This window comes from Ursus americanus, chromosome 6 (assembly GCF_024610735.1).
Source record: "Ursus americanus isolate L20-20 chromosome 6, mUrsAme1.1.p, whole genome shotgun sequence".
In the NCBI taxonomy this organism is placed as follows: domain Eukaryota; kingdom Metazoa; phylum Chordata; class Mammalia; order Carnivora; family Ursidae; genus Ursus; species Ursus americanus.
In genome coordinates, this window is record NC_142132.1 from 43,241,765 (window position 1) to 43,260,098 (window position 18,334).

General features: G+C 34.9%; 1 protein-coding gene across 5 annotated transcripts in view; it reads right to left on the bottom strand.

Annotated features, from left to right (window-relative positions):
• The window catches only part of CCSER2 (coiled-coil serine rich protein 2), a 186,406-nt gene that overhangs the window by 82,348 nt on the left and 85,724 nt on the right, over positions 1–18,334 (bottom strand). For 4 of the 5 annotated variants that reach the window (XM_045783491.2, XM_045783492.2, XM_045783494.2 and 1 more), the window contains one exon: positions 11,570–11,732. In XM_045783491.2, coding sequence (XP_045639447.1) covers positions 11,570–11,732 — 163 coding nt within the window. Of the gene's footprint in view, positions 1–11,569; positions 11,733–12,430; positions 12,590–18,334 lie in introns of those variants that run through there. The other variant, XM_045783495.2, reaches the window with a different exon arrangement.

Here is an 18,334-nt window from a genome sequence, read left to right on the forward strand (position 1 = left end):
ATATCAGGATTAAAGTTAAATTCATGATGCATTAAATTTGCAAAAGCCACAACACATTAATTTTTAACCAGACTGAAAAAGTAGAAACATGGTTTTCACTAAATTTTCTAGTTTTTAAACAACTAGTCCCAAATCTCTAAACCCTTAAATATTCAAAATAAGCCTGGTTTTCACAAGATTGTATTTCTCTGAAACTGTTTTCTGTATATGATTTCAGGTCTGATTGTTTTAATCCAAGAGGAAAAAAAATTTAAGAACTTTCAAATTGCTGATCTATAGCTGAGACCTATGTGTTTATATATAACTTTGCTTTATTTTTATTGGTTCAAATTAGAGTTGAATTATTAAATTTAAATACTGATCAATTAATATTATTTAACTACTCATTACTGAATAGATGGGCAATCTATACATGGAATGATAAAAAATATATAGTAATAATAAGTTAGCAAAGCAGTAAAACAAAAATATAGAATCATCTGGCATATGAAGAGTAGAGATAAGCAATATTTTCAGAGAAAAAAGTTGACATACTTTGGAAGATTTTCTTAGGCAGAAAAGAACCTGGGATGAACTATAAAGTATGAGGTTTGAATTTGACTGGAATGAAAAGTGAAGGCTTTCTGGAAAAAGAAAATGAAAAGCAATGGCACAAAGTACAAGGCATGTTTTTCAGGGACAGGGACACTTTTAAATATGGCTTATGAGGCCAAAGATAGCCTGAATCCAATTTATTCTTTAACTTCATCCCTTAACACATCTGCCTCCCTCAGACTGACTTCTTAATCCACAGTCAATTACCTGAGATTGCCTGAAGCACACTACAATCTCCCTCATCTCCAAACCTATGTCAATCTCTCTGTATCCTGGCCAGGCTACCCACCCTGCCCTCCACTGCACACTTGACCTGAAGAATGATAACTCTTCATCTTAAATTAGTTGGCATTTCCTCAGGGAGAGCTTTCTTAATCCCCCAATGGAGGGCTTCGTACTTCCACAGGTGTCCTTCTAGAGCCCTCTAGTATGCCCCACTATATTACCTGACATAGTATATTGTGTTGATTTGCAATCTGCGGCAAATTATAAACTCCATGAAGACACAGACTGTATATTCTTTTCCTCTGTATCAGAGACCAGTTAGCTTTTTGTTTATTTTTGTTGCTGCTTTCACTGAATGATTAAGGATCATGGATTTTTAACCAGTAGGTTGTTTCTTTTCAAGCTTCCATCGCTGAAATTCTAAAGTTCTTTAGTTCTACTTTAAAATTATAATCTGGAAGCAGTTACATTAAAAAGTTCCAGTTAATAATCAAATTAAACTTTACCTGCTATGTTACCAAGTGAATAAAACAAAGATTAGAAAGGGAAGAGACTGAAGGAGACTGCTCTGCAATCTACAGTATGAGAAATAGGTACAGAGTAAAGCTTGTTTCAGGCTGACTAAATATTAACCACATGGAAGGAACTAATGAATTAAAAACATTCAAAGGAAGAGTTACAAGTCTTTTATCACTAACAGTAGTGAAAGATTAGGTATCTAGAAAACCACAATGGTATAAAAGAGCCACCTCTTGACTAGGATTACGGTTTAAGTCCTGACTGACAATAACCAGCTACTGAAAATATTTAATGTCTTTGGGCCATAATTTCTTTAACTCTCAGTGTTCTCCAGTATGAAATAAACAAAGTTCAAGCACCTTAGGTTGAAGTTCAAATACTTACCCCATGAGTTCCAAAATGAAACTTACATCTCCTCATGCTAAAATGCTACTTCCTCTAAAAGCCCTTCCTGATTCCCTCAACTAGATAAAATTAGCACTTAAGGATTCTTAATTTATTTAGTACAAATTAAAGAAATCTATATAGCTATCACCTCTAACTAGATTACAAGCCCTCTGCAAATAAGACCATATCTTATTCATTTTCATATTACCTGCACACATTACCTGAGTTCAAATCTCAGCTTTGTCACTTACTAGCTAGTAACAGGACAAGTTACTTAAACTATCCTTCACTTTTTTGATCTATAAAATGAGGATAATACGAGTACTTACCTCATTAGATTGGTGTAAGTCTCAAATGAGGTAATATATGTTAAAGTGCTTGGAATAGTGCCTGATATATTGTAAATGTTAAATAAAAACTAATTGCTATTGTATTATTGTTGTTACTATAATTTGCAACTTCTTTATATTGAAAAAATTTTCTAACATAAATGTCAAAAGCATACTATAATGTCATATAACCTTCACCTATATTCTTCAATTGATACATTTTAACACAATTTGTTTATACTTGTGTATTTGGTGTGAAACGATCTGACAATACATTGGAAATAACATTACACCTTACTGAACTTCACTGGAAAAAAATGAAAATAAAGGGGAAGGTCAAAAGAAGACAAAGATGGAACAGAAAGCAAATATATAATGGGTTATTTTCAGAAAATAAAAGGACCCTATTAAAGATAGGAGAGGAAAGAAAATAGAACCGGAAGAAAATGAAGATTTTGAGATTCCACATTCTGAGAGGATGATGCAGTTCACACATGGGAATCTGAACCTTAAAAGAGAATGAGAGATAAAATCACTTTCTAGGAGTACAAGCACAAACCCAGGGTTGAAGACATAAAGAAGGTAAAGAAAAAGAAACATGAAAAATAGAGAAATTATTGGACACAACACCTCATAACACTGGACAGTAAGCAGTGTTTTAGCACAGGCAGACTCTCTGCAGCTGACCACAGGCCAGGCAGGCTATTGAACATGAAGAAATGAACCATTACAGGTATGGATTAAGGCAAAAATGAGTTCAGTAGTTACAAAGGCATGAGAAAGAAATGTCCACCATCACCAATTTTATTTAACATTGTTCTAAATATAGCCAATAAAATCATCCCCCCAAAATGGGATCGGAATAACTGTAAAAAGGAATCTCTAAGAGATAAGCTTTTGTTTTTAAACCATTTAAATTGAATCCATACAATAGCAGCACCTGCTATTCAATCCACACACCTAATAATCACAACACTGCATAATCATTATTGCCGTTTTAAAGGAATCTCCCCAAATTACGTGGCTGTACCCATATACTTATATCCTTCACTTCTACCCAAGCTTCTTGATTACTTCGATGTGTCATTCTGTGCTAATCTGAAGGTTTGTGATTCACACATTAGCAGTTGGAAATGTGTATGTGAGAGAAACAGGGAGAAAGAGAATTTTTCTTCTTCATTTATTTCCTAATCTGAGTCACACTTTGATTTCACAAAACCTTTAGTGTTTCTTTTTTCACCTTTAATAAAAACTGTATATTAAAAGTTAAATATATGTATTTTTATATTCATGGTTATTATATTTTTTCAATTTTAGATTCAATACAATCTCAATCAAAATCCCACCAAATTATTTTGTGAATTTCAACAAAGTGATTCTAAAGTTTATATGAACAGGAAGAAGAGCCAGAATAAACAATAAAAAGAAAAAGAAAGTCTGAATACTGACCCTATCTGATTTCCAGACTTACTACATAAAGTGAGAGTAATTGAGACTGGTGCAGATGAAAAAATAGACAAATAGATCAGTGGAACAAAATAAAATATATCCACACATATAGTCAAACGATCTTTGATAAAAGAGCAAAGGCAATTCAAAGGAGACAGGATAACAGAAATACCATATGATCTAGTAATTCCACTACTGGGTATTTGCCCAAGAAAACAAAAACACTAATTTGAAAAGATACATGCACCCTTATGTGTACTGCAGCATTATTTATAATAGCTGAGATACGGAAGCAACCCAAGTGTCCGCTGATAGATGAATGGATAAAGAAGATGTGGTGTGTGTATGTGTGTGTATGCACACAATGGAATATTACTCAGTTACTAAAAAAAAAGAAAAGATCTTGCCATTTGCAGCAACATGAATGGACCTACAAGGTATTATGCTAGGTGAAACAGGTCAAAGAGAGATAAATACCATGATTTCACTTATATATGGAATCTAATAAATAAACAAACAAAGAAATAGACTCTTACATACAGAGAACAAACTGATGGTTGCCAGTGGGAATCTAGGTAGGGGGATGAGTGAAATGAATAAAGGGTATTGATGGGTACGAACTTCCAGTTACAAAATAATAAGTCACAGAGATGAAAAGTACAGCACAGAGAATATAGTCAGTAATATAATAATGTTGTTTTGGTGACAGATGGTGATGATCTTTATGGTGAGCACTGAGTAATGTACAGAACCGCTGAATCAATATGTTGTACACCTGAAACTAATATAACACTGTATGTTAATTATACTTCAGTAAAAAAAAATAAAGAAAATATAGGAAAAGAAAAAAACAAAAAACAAAAACAAAGGAGACTGGATAGTCTTTTCAACAAGTAATACTAGAAAAACTAGAATCCATAGAGAAAAAAAATGATCCTTCACACTGTTCACAAAAATTAACTCAACATGTATCAAAGACCTAAATGTAAAATGTAAAACTACAAGGTAACAAAGAAGAAAATCCAGGTGACACAGCATTAGGCAACAACTTTTTAGATATAATACAAAAAGTATAATCCATGAAAGAAAAAATTTATAAACCTGACTGCATAAAATTTAAAACACCTGCTCTTTGAAAAAAACACCATTAGGAGATTTGAAAAGGGAAGTCACAGACTGGGAGAAAATATTTGTAAAATATCTGATAAAGGTCTGGTATCTAAAATATACAAAGAACTCTTAAAATTCAGTAAGAAAAAAAAAACAACGAAATTTTAAAATGAGCAAAAGTTCTAAACAGACATCTCACTAAAGAAGATGTACAAATGGCAAATAAGCATATGAAACAATGCTCAACATTATACATCCTTAGGGTACTACAAATTAAAACAGCAATGAGATATCACTACCCACCTATTAGAACGGTTAAAATTTAAAACACACCACCAAATGCTGGTGAGGATATGTAACAACAGAAGCTCTCATTCACTGCTGGAGAAAATGTAAAATGTACAGCCAATTTGGCAGTTTCATACAAACTAAACATCTTACTACATGATCCAGCAACCGTTGCTTCTTGTTATTTACCAAAATGAGTTCAAAACTTACACACGTAAAGGTTTAGAGCAGCTTTATCCATAATTGCCAAATTTTGGAAGCAATCAAGATGTGTTTCAGGAGGTGAATTGATAAACTATAGTACACCCACACAATAGATTATTATTTAGTTATAAAAAGAAACGAGCTATCAAGCCATGAAAAGGCATGGAGGAAACTTGAACGCATATTGTTGAGGGAAAGAAGCCAATCTGAAAAGACGACAACTATATGGCATTCTGGAAAAGGCAAAGCTATGAAGACAGTAAAAAGATCAGTGGTTGCCATTAGTATTGGTGGGGGCTGAGGGAGAAGGAAGGGATTATACAAGGAGGACATGGGAGTCTAAGAGCAGTGAAATTATTCTGTATGATAGGTAATGGTAGATACAGATCATTATGCATGTGTCAAAGGCTACAGAATGTATATACAAAGAGTGAACCCTAATGCAAACTATGGATTTTATTAGTTAATAACAGTGTATCAATATTGACTGATCGATTGTAACAACTAATCTGAGATGTTAATAATAGGAAAAATTGTATTAAAAAAGGTGAGGGAGTATATGAGATTTCTCTGTGCTTTCTGCTCAATGTTGCTAAAACTAAAACTGTTCTAAGAAATGAACTCTATTAATTAAAAAAAAAAAATGACAGAAGGAAGTATTTCCAGAATGGAAGAATAAAGATCTCCAAAAAGTCCACCCCTCCATAAAAGCACTGAGAACACTGGTGAATTTGTCAAAATCAACTTAGTCATTACCATGGAAAACAACCAAACGCCTGCCACAATCAAGGAGCACTTATAAAAAAAAGAAAGAAAGAAAGAAAGAAAGAAAGAAAGAAAGAAAGAAAGAAAGAAAGAAAGAAAGAAAGAAAGAAAGAAAGAAAGAGAGGAAGGAAGGAAGGAAGGAAGGAAGGAAGGAAGGAAAGAAAGAAAGAAAGAAAGAAAGAAAGAAAGAAAGAAAGAAAGAAAGAAAGAAAGAAGGAGAGAAAGAAAGAAAGAAAGAAAGAAAGAAAGAAAGAAAGAAAGAAAGAAAGAAAATGGAAAAAGAAAGAAAAGAAAAAAAAAGAAGAGAAAAAAGAAAAAGAAAAGAAAAACCCACTTGAATCTTGGTGAAAACAAACTCTGTGGATTTTAATTTACTCTATTGCCATGCCTATCTCCCCAGCTCTGTGGTAGCTTGAAAAACAAGAGGCTTACAAGCATAATAGCAGTGAAATTCAGTAATTACTAGGGGGAGGAGTGAATGGTAAACTGGGTTTGGAATTCTTTGAAAAGCACCATTTCCAGAAAAGAGTTACTATTTGATCTAACTAGCACCTCCCTAGAAAAGGTCCATTCTCAGTTGTTGTTTTATTTGACCCAATTCTGAGGTTTCTCAGTGGGAACAGCCTTATCTCTAGCGCATTTGTTGAAAAAAATCAGTGCAATTGTTTAAAATTTCAAGCTGCCACAGATGGGCGATCAAAACAAGAGGTGATCACAAAACTTAAAAGAAAAACCTGAAGAAGGAGATGCCCACAGGAGGCTTTGAAATGCCCCAGCATATTCTTGGACACAGAGAAGGCCATACAGCTGTGCAGGGCTGTGTGCATGCCAAGGAAATACCTGGGAAGGCCTTCACCTCTCACCCTTGGCTGACCTTGAGTCTCTGAGCAAGGAGGAAATGAAGGCTAAGGCAGAGCTGCAAACTGCTTACAAGGTTACTGAAGGTATCCCTAAACACATACATATATAAAGCCCCTTGGCAAAGGCTGGGATACTTACTAGTTCAAGGCATTTAAAAAAAATTGTGGTCTAGTCATTAGCTCAACAAACTCCAAGATATATTAAATTAAGAAACACATAAAATAAACTATCAAAAGCTAAAGAAAAAGTGAGAATCCTGAACAAAGCAGGAAAAATATGACTCATTAGAAGACACACTCAGTAAGATTAACAGCTGATTGTTCATAAGAAAGCACGGGGGTCAAAAATGTTAAAAGGAAGACTGTCAACCAAGAATTCTATATCTAGAAAAATTAATGAGTCTTAAAAATTAAAGAGAAATTAAAACATCACCATATTAAAAAAAAAACTGAGAGAATGTGTTGCTATCAGATGTTCACTACAAGATAAACTGTAGTTGGAAACTTTAATACTTCCTCCTCATTAATGGATATAACTAGGAAAAAGGTTAGCAAGGAAACAGAAGACTTGAACAATACCAAAAACTGACAAAACTCAGTAGATAACTATCTACAGAGATTAAATTAGTAATCAAAAAACTTTCCACAAAGAAAAGCCCAAGCCCAAATAATTGCACTGGTGAATTCTATAAGCTCTTCCAAAAACAGAAATGAAAGAAACACTTTCCTACTCAATCTATATGATCATAATACCAAAAGCACACAAAGACATCTCAAAAAAATAAAATTATAGACCAGTATTTATTATGAATATATACACAAAAATCCTCAGCACAATACTAGCAAATTGAATTTAGCAATATATAAAAGGATTATATACCATGACCAAGTATTATCTACCCAAGAAATCCAAGGTTGATTCAACATATTTTAATCAGTCAATGTCATATACCACATTAAGAGAATGAATGCAAAAAAAATGATTATCTCAATAGTCACAGAAATAGCATTTGACAAACTCCAACACACTTTCATGACAAAAACACTCAACAAAATATGAACAGAAGGGAACTTCCTCAACTGATAAAGACTACCTATGAAAAAGCAGAGCTAACATCATACTTAACAGTAAAAGACTACATGCTTTACCCCTAATATGAGAAAGGCACAAATGTTTGCTCTCACCACTCCTGTTCAACGCTGTATTAAAGGTTCTACCCACAGGAATTACGCAGGAGAAAAAAAATGAAAAGCACCCAGGTGGGAAAGAAAAGTGTAAAACTATATCCATTCCCTGATGACATGACCTCGTTCATATACAGAGACTCCTAAGTAACTACGGAGTTAGGAGGTTAAATGAATCATATACATGAGCACTGGAGGTATTCAGGATTGCACCAAAGCTTATAATGAACAGGGAAAATGAGCCAAGGGTCAAGATTTTTGTGAGCAAGGGGTAGGGACCAATAAGGAGGATTTGATACAGCCAAATGCCCTAAGTCTCAAAGGAAAGAGACTGAAAAATACTTTGATTAGAAGCAAATAAGAAGTGAAGACAAAGACCCCAACTCTAAACAGTAAAGTACTGGAGAGACTGGAAAATAAGAATCCCTCATATAAAAATACTACTGGAGAATTAGTACATTTAGGAAACAGATTTCAGTTGTAATCAGGAGAATGTAGGCAAAGAGTAAGAAAAAAAAAAAGGTAAAAAAAAGTGAGTTTGTTAGGATGTGAGAGAATTCCATATAGCATAATGGAAAGTATAGGGAAAGAAGGAGGTTGCGGGAGAAAGAGGAGTGAAAGGTTAGGCCAGATGAAAAGAGAGCATAGTATAATGATAAAAATAAAAGGAAACTGTTCAGTGGTTCTGAATTACCAGTCCCCTAAATTATGGATGAGACAGATTCCTATAATTAAAAAAAAAAAAAGACAATGATGGGAATTAAAGAACAGAAAGGAAAGGGAACTTAACGCTCAAGAAGTCATAGAACAGGAAGAGATACTTTTACACATGCAATGTCAAAAAGGCGTTGGGATTAGTGCATCCAAACTTTTTAAAATCAAGGCATGGAGAGAAAAGAATAGTTTTAAGGTGTACTGGAGAGTAAGGCTTGTCCTGAATGGGGTTTCGCTCTGTACCACCCAACCTCATAACTAGCTCCAGGGGATCTAGATATACCAAACCCAGATGGCCACCTCAAAGGCTGAAGGGATCAATAAAATGGTTAACCTATAACTATTCATGACAAACCAGTGTGCCCACTCGTTGGGAAGTTCTGCATTGAGCCAAATTAGCAACACCCAAGAAAAGGTGCCTATCTCTTTCCTCCCAGAGAATCACCAGGGTGGATGATCCACAAATCACTAGTCCCTCAAAACACACCGTGTAAAAGTGATCTGCGGTCACGTGTTTTGTGAAATGGCTACATATCCTATCTTTTACCACATTTTGCAAAATCATAGTACTATATTTATGTATTAAAGGCAATGCAAAGTCCACTTTTAAAAAAACTCATTTAACATTAATTTGTTTATCCCTGTACTTATTTGATCAGATAATCGCTCCTCTACACCTATGAACATCCAGGAATATGGTTTTTGGAAAATGTTCTTGAACTTTCTGAAAGATGACTAATCAGTCTCAGCTTGATCATTCTCAGGGACAGAGATTACTACCTCTATCCAGGTAATTCATTCCATCTGGAACAGTCTGATTTATAATCTCATTTTAAGCTGAAATTTGCCACTCTTTATCTTAAAATAGGAAGTTTTGCTGTTAGAGATCACATCTATTCATTCCTCCAAATGACCTAGCAATCCAACTATAAACTTAGTTCTCTAAAAATGCCACAGTACTGATACATGGTTTTGCACATGTTATTTTTTCCCATCTGAATACTCATCCTTCTCCTATAGAAACCACTCCTCTGCAGTCTCTAGTCACACTTACCAGTTCAATAGCAACTTCCTTTACACACCACTACCTTAGACAAAAACCAGATGCTGCATACTTCTGGAGTCCTATATAAATCACTTTAATTGAGGCACCCATCATCACTGTACTGCAATATACCTGCCTCTCCCACAGACTCAACATCCAAGAAGTATTTACTACTCAACTTTGTATGGGATGGAAGAGGCACATGAATCTTCTACATAACCAATAACTGTAATGACTCCAACTGAGCTCATGCATTACATAATTGTTTTTAGCATCCTCAGAACAATGCTCTAAGAAGCCATTACCAATCCACAGCTATCACCTCTCACACTATCTCCAAATACATCCCAGATTGAGAATTTAGCACAGGGTTCAACACATAGGTTCTCAATGAGTATTTGTTAAATGGATGAATAAATCTTACCAGAAGTATAAGCAATGGTTCACATTTTAGTTAGCCTTCTAAATTTTCATAAGTTGGCCTTAAATTTACCTTCTTATAAACCAAATATCAATGAGGAGGGAAGCATAATCTTTATTATTTGCAATTATGACTATCTTTACATCATATTCTTGCCTGACAATAACAACTCTCTGATGTCCATTGTTTATCAAAAGCCCAGCTATAAAAAACAACAGCCAAAATAATGCCTGGAAAAATATATACTCCATGTATTCTTCTAGATCTTCTACATTTTATCCTTTTATCAAATTATACCAACAGAAGGATTCTTAGTTAAACCTCATTATTTTGTGACCCACTGCAGAACTGCCTTTTCTCACTAGTCTAGAGTTCTTTGTAGCTTGCACTGAAGAACACGGGTAAAAAATGGACTTAAGGAATTTATCATTTCTATTTTAGGAAGCTGAAACCTGTTCCACTATACCACAAAGTATTCCCCTTCTAAGAATTCATGTAAAGCAGCTTCTTTCAAGTTTCTGTCTCATGAAAGCAAGTCAATTCAGGAGAAACACATTCTTTATCTCGTGTTATAGGATAAATCTTGTAATGGATCAAGGTCTGTTCTTTGTTTTTGCTGCAAGGATTCTTAGAACCAAATTTTTTTCTTACTTCAAGAACTATATGGGGTCATTTTCCTTCCATTGTTTCCTTATCCAATTTTATTATCTGTATGGTAACTGTGCCCCAAAATGACCTCAAATCCCTAGTGAAATGAGATGAGGAAGTGAAAAGGAAAAATATTAATAATAACTACCACCGCTGGGTGCCTACTCTAAGCCATATACTTGCTCAAGCACTTTTGTCTCTCATCCTTGAACACTGAAAGAAAGCTATTATTAACTATGTTTTACAGATGATAAACTGAAGTAGGGAGGGTTTTAAAAAATTATTTAAGCTCACAAAGCTAATTTGTGTCAGGCCAGAGATTGATCCCAGGTTTGATCAACTACAGAGCCATATTATACATAAGATCTTATGAAATTAAAAACTATGCTATGCTTCAAAAAGGAAAAGAATTCTGGTATTGTACAGTATCTTCTGTTTCTAATAGTACTTCAGAAACTTTTACTTTATCTATAAGCAAAGAAGATAAGTCACTTGGCACTAATGTCATACATTATTTTTAAAATAATTAACTTTAACAAATACAACATATAATCATTCCCAAATGAAAACTAGAAAATCATAACAAAACATGAAGTCCAAATAGCAGACATAAATAAAATACTTTTATTTATGATAAAGCTAATGAAAAAGGATTTGGGCCGAAAGGAAAGAATTAGACAAATTATTCCAATTAGTACCACACATAATTTGCAATATTTTTTGGTGCCTCTAAAAACCAAATTAAAAAATAGTTTTGAGGGGGCAGGAGAATATTAGGATTCAAAATTAATCAAAAGATAGGAAATGTAATCTAAATTAGACTCACCTGCTCAAGTCACTTTTTCCATGGTGATGATAGTGGTCAGGATGGCTGAGGTGGTAATGCTCCTGTCCACTCCACCTCTGGGGTGGCCTTTTCCAAAATCCTTCCTGAGACTGCCGAACATTTCTGTCTGACCGGTCAAAGCGGTTCATATTGTCACACTCCACTAGACAGATTCAAAAGCAAAACACTATTAACATGTACACACTCTATAAAAGTTAACTCTTAAGCTTGATAATTAAATGCTGCTGAGAATATAAAAATGATATGCTAAAAATACCAGCCATTTATATTAGCTAATCACAAAATCAAAATTTCCAGAAGAAAAGTAACCAGTTCTTTTGGTGAAAACTGAACTTTATAGTATTCAAATTGAAGTAAATTATAAAACTTTCATATCACAGGCACTTAAGTAACAACAGTCCCAGTGTTTTAAAACAAGCAAATTATCCTTGTTGTCAACATTATACATTTTAAACACCAGTAATCAGTTTTTAGTGGTTTTCATCATTATCACTAGCTGGTTCTGACTTCAGAATGAAAATGATTTAAAAAAGTAGAAGATTTTAAGTCTAGTAGAGAACTCATTCCCAAAAATAAATGCCACAATTAGCTTTCACCGATTTCAAGAAGCACAAAATAAGTTTTCATCACCAAAAAATCATATTTTTTAAATTAAGCTCACAGTTTAGAAAGTAAGAAGCTTCACTCTGTCTACGGTAGAGCTTGTTCAAAAAGTCTAAAATGCCACTGAAAACAAAGCCAGTACTTTGCAGCAACAAACGGTACACTCCCTGAAATCCAAATGCCACAAAAACACAAGAAGAATCTCCTTGAAACACCCCAAGCTTCTCCTTCACTTACCCAAACACTTTTTCCTCACATATCTGAGCACTCACTAAGAGAGTTACTTTGTACAAGGGAGACATTGTGTCGCCGGCTGCCTACTCAGACATAGTTGCATACAAGGCACTGACAAACAGGCCTTCCTTCCTGCTCAACTCCCAGCCCTCCCTGTGGGAAGCAAGCCCAGTTTACCCTGTGACTCCATCTTCGCTCAGTGGTTACATAGCTACTGAGTTAGGACTGTTACTAAAAATACAACTGAACACTAACTCAAGCCAGGGACAGAAAAGGTTTCTCTAGTCTGAGAATTATTACATGAGAAAGTTCAAATCCGGAATGCTTAGAATTCCTTGATAAAGAAGCTGTAGAAACCAATGTATTCCCTAATTTTCAAAAATTCATTATTTAAACGTTTACTTTCACCTAACCTAAAACTTGAATTTGAAATATGGAAAGTATTTCATTACAGTACACCACATAAAAACAAACTTCCCCACTTCAAAAAAGTAGTTAAAATAAAGTACAGATGTCCAATTCTCATATACACTAAACTCACTGTAACATATTTCTTCTAAATACATAATCGTTTTGTATAGCTTTTTAAAATACTTTGAAATTTTGTTCATAACCTTTAGAGAAATCAATTGTGGGGAAAAAACTATACATTTTAAAGTTAAAAAAAATTTAAAGGAAGATTTTTTAAAAGAAGCCTTACATTTGAAATTATTTCAATTTCTTGTCATTTTATTGAGATAAATTATAATATATTCTTAATCTATTTTTTTTAAGTTCAATTACAGAAAACCTGACTGTTAGATAAATAAAGGCATGGTGACCATTATAATGAAAAAAATAAAGATTTTTTTCTCATCTCAGAAGATGAGATCAGAATAGAAAAATAAATTTAAAATATCCTAAAAAGGCTTAAAACTGATTTTAATTCACATTTGTATTACACTCAGAGACTCAGTTAAGCTCATGAAGTATTTCAACATGGCATTTAAATGTCACTTTAGTTCAAGCAATTCTATATAGCTAGAGATAATCTGTATCTACTTTTATCTGAATTCATTAATTCAGGCAAGTAAAATTCCACTCACTCCCCAAACAAGAAATTCTGTCATATGTAATTAGGATATCATTGACACAGGGCATATGGAGTAACAATAAGCAAATGAACCAGGCAAACAGGCCAGGAGATGGGGTTAAATACTGTGGGATATTAAAGTGCATAAAATTGATGTGCCACTTTTGTTTTTGCTAAAGAGGCTGTTGATAACTACAGAGAGGCTACAGATTAAAGCACTTTTATTGAAACAAGAACTCAACCACAGGCACAATGGCAAATAAACAGTGGAAACAAACATTTGCCATTACCACAAAAGACTATTGATAGACACTGAGATAGAGGGGCCTAAATTCTCAGATAAATGACTGCTCCAAGACTCTTAAAGGATTCTTCTTACATAGTTGACCTTTGAACAATGTGGGTATTAGAGGTAGGGACCCCCTGCATAGTCAAAAATCCCTGTATAACTTTTGACTCCCCAAAAACTTAACTACTAACAGCCTACTGTTGACTGGAAGCCTTACCAATAACATAGTCATTTAACACATATTTTGTACATTATATGTACTATACACTGTATTCTTACAACAAAGTAAGCTAGATAAAATAAAATGTAAATAAGAAAATAAGAAAAAATGCATTTACAGTACTGCACTGTATCAAAAAAAATGTTAAGAAAATCATAAGGAAAATAAACACATTTACAACACTCTCCTTTATTTGTTGAAAAACCCCACATATAAATGAACCCACATATTTCAAACCTGTGTTGCTCAAGGGTTAACTATACTCCTATCTGAGGCACCCACCAAACATATATTTATATAATTTAAAATGTTACTAAGAAGATAATGTGAAATAACATTAGTGGTGGTTTCTTAGATAAGATTAGGGGGTTCTCTGACAGAATGAAAGAAATAATAGAGAAAAGAAAATGGAAAGCAAACAAAATTACAAGATGGAGATAAATCAAAACCGTTTCCATAGCCAATGATGGAATGGACAAAGAAGACTAAGAAAGGAAATAAATCCCTCTGAACATGAAATACCATAGGGCATGATGAGGCAAACCAAAACATATCCTGGTTTGAAAAATTTTAACCCAGTGTGTTGATCACAGCTCTCTACACACCATTTCACCCTAACTATGCATTTAGGACTAGAAAATAAAGAAAGGCCCTGTGAAAGAGGTTGCCAGGTCCAAAAGTAAAAGGCAGCAGGTTTTAGTTCTTTTACTGTAAGCAGGAGACACAGATAATATCAGGACCTTTATTCTCTGGAAAGGGAAAAAGGATCTAATACAGATAGCTAACTGAAAGGTATGGGACATGGGATGCCTAGATCTACCACTCATCACACTCATTTCTTCTGATTTGATAAAGGAACAAAATATAATACCAAAAGTAACCTAGATTATTTCTCTGATTATTTAAAGTCATAGGAAGGTAATGGATGACACAGGTAGTATTTCCACCTGTGAATAACAATTGGCTACGGAGATGACAGGAAGAAATTAAACATTACAAAGCCTAGAAAGAATGAGCTTTGCAGGAGGTTTTACAATCTGATCACAAAAGCTTTGAACTAATATTTGGTTTGAAAGTAGAAAAGTTCATCTAAAAAAATATATCATGAACATTGTTATTGCTAAGCACAATTAGCACTGAAAAAGAAAGATAAATTTCCAGAAGAAAATACAGTAACTGGAAACTGATCAAGGACAATACTATAGAACTCATATGACTATACCTCAATAAAAAGCAAAAATGTGGCCTTAGGAAATATAACACAAAGTACAATTTAATAGGAACCATAACTTGGTGGTATGGGATTCAGGAAGTAATTAGAAAGATATCTTTCTTTCTTTTTTTTTTAAAGATTTTATTTATTTATTTGAGAGAGAGAGAGAGACAGCAAGTGAGTAAGAGGTGGGGGGAGGGGCAGAGGGAGAGGGAGGAGCAGACTCCGTGCTGAGCAGGGAGCCTGATGTGGGGCTTGATCCAAGGACCCAGGGATCATGACCTGAGCTGAACTTAACCAACTGCCCACCCAGGCGCCCCAGAAGACATCTTTTTCAACAGAGAAACGTTTAAAAACAGAAGGAGTAGATGAAATAGCACATGTAACAAGGTATACACTATGGAAACATCATAAACCTCAGGATTAAACTATAAATATGCCAAATGCCAGGCTTTTTTTTTTTTAAGATTTTATTTATTTATTTGACAGAGAGAGAGAGATAGTCGGTGAGAGAGGGAACACAAGCAGGGGGAATGGAAGAGGAAGCAGGCTCCCAGCGGAGGAGCCTGATGTGGGGCTCGATCCCAGAACACAGGGATCACGCCCTGAGCTGAAGGCAGACACTTAACGACTGAGCCACCCAGGCACCCCCAAATGCCAGGCTTTAATCTGTAGGCAATGAGTGACCATTAGATGTTCCAGAGCAAGAGAATAAAGGAATACAACTGTGTTTTTTATACAATCTGAACAGTTCATTTGAGAGACACTTTAGAACAAAAAAGGAGCAAATATCAAATACTCAGTAGTCTGCCAAAAGTAATTCAGACCCAAAACTGTTTCCTTAAGAGAGTCCTTGACAAAGGTAAAAGGAAAAAAATGTAAAAGAATTAAAACAATTTTGTCTTTCAGATCCTTCCTAATCACAACTAAAAACTGAAGTACTTTCTCTCTTTATTCTTCTTCCCTCATTCTACACTCCTCGATTTTGCTCTGCCCCATCTGTCCCTTGACCTGTTTCCCTACTCTGAAGCTGGCCAGAAACCTCAAAGGCTCACTTGATCTCTTAAAGTTAAACCTCCTTCTGAAGCGGGAATACCCTGTAAGACTGATTTTTAAGACCTGGTCTCATTCTAAAAGCTGAGAGTCATGGCTGCATGTTTTCTAAGATCTAAATAAGACTGGGAGAAATCTGCAGAGGAATTTAGAATAGATATAGGAATTGGTAATCCAGAATCTCGAGATCTATTATCCATTAGTTCATATATTAGAGGGAACCCCAGGTGCAAAAAATAAAATGGAAAAGGCACAGTGTGAAGAATCTGAAGGTCATGTAACTTAAGAACCCATGACTGGTTGTGTAGAAGAGGAAAGAGTTTTTTTCTTGACCCTTGTAGGGTCAGAAAATTAAACTGACAAGACAGATTAACAGACGGAAAGCATACAAATTTATTTAATATGATATGTGACATGGGAACCTTCACAAGGAAATAAAGACCCAAAGAAACAGTTAGACCTGTGTATTTTTATGCTAGTTTTGATAAAAAGTGGTCACTTGTGGAGGAATATGACAGGTTAAGGAGTATGAGGTAACTGTAGTAAACTGAGGGAAACTTAGCAAGCCCTATTTTTTTAGGATTCTTCTTGGGAGTCTCTTTGTCTTGGAAATAAGAATGTGCCTTTCCTCTAGGTATGGGGAGGGTACCTCTCACATGAGGGTTTTAGGACCTGTTTCAGGGAAGGAGGGTGAGGTCAGGAGGAGGTCAAAGTGACTTTCCTGCTTCTGCCACTTTCTCAAACTCCTTGAGCTTAAGCTATTCAATATGCCAAGGTGCCCTATTTTGGGGTAGTACATACTGAAGTCCATCAACTGCACAGGAAACTAGAAGAGGTTAGAAAAGGACTTTCAGAGGCTGTCAACAAAGTCTTCTCTATGAATGCAGATCGAGCTCTGATTCAGTTCCGTAAGGAAAGAAAGGATAAATCCACTGCAGACTTCAAGAGTAGACTCACACCTTTACATAGCATTCAGAGGTAGATTCTGAAAGAGATGTGATCAATCTCTCTTCTCACGTTCTGTAAAAGATTTTCAAGTAGAAATAGGATAAACATAGCCTCATTGTCAGACTTCTAATACTTGGAAAGAGCCTTAGAAAAAAGCAGAATACAACTCAGAATAAAATGACGTCCTTCACATATCACAACTAGATGCCTCCACCACAGCCAGGTAAACACTAGAGGAAGAGGTCTCTTAGTGCACTTACAACAGCAGGGCACTGGAAAAACAAGAGTCCTGCATTGCCTAAGACATAAAAGAAAAAATAAAGTAGGTGATTAATCAAAGTGTTCTGAAGGGGAGATCAAGTACTCAATTTCCAGTTTTATCCTTGCACTCAAAAGATAATTTTCTCTAAATATTAAAAGAAAATCTTGCAAATGTTTTATTGCTACAGGCACTACGATATCAACCCTAAACCCTACTATTGTTATATAATCTCCCCCTCAGTGTCACCAAACAACTCAGTTATGAATATTTCCAAAAACTCTCAATTCCCAAATCCTACACCATAACAACCCAAGAAACACCTGACCAACAAACATTCGTTCCTCCTTTGTGTTATCACATATGCTACCTAATAGGTCATGATTTACTACACAAATGTAATTGCCAGATGAACATCTTCGTGGCCACCTCCTTGAAATCCCAGAAGATCCCTTATTCATAACGAAGTCATAACAAGCTTGTGTCCAAAGTCAAACCCAAACTTAAGATCTCAACAAGGTCTCAGACTTCTTATTGGTAAAAAATCCACTGATATTGGCAGAATTAGCAATGCTGAACACACCAAGCTTCAGAGTGACCCATTTAAAACTCTACCCAAATTCGTATAATAGCCACCAAAACCAGAAGCTAAAGAGAATGAAAATCAATAGTCAAAAGTATATTAGAAGACTCCTTTAAACTTAGTACCAGTCCTTGTAACATTCCTATCCTCCCAATCAAAAAAAACTCAATGGGGGGTATAGTTATCCAGGACCTCAGAGCTATAAAGAGAACAGTCATTCCTTACTCCCCAGTAGTACCAAACCTGAATACTATTTTATGTTTGGTGCCT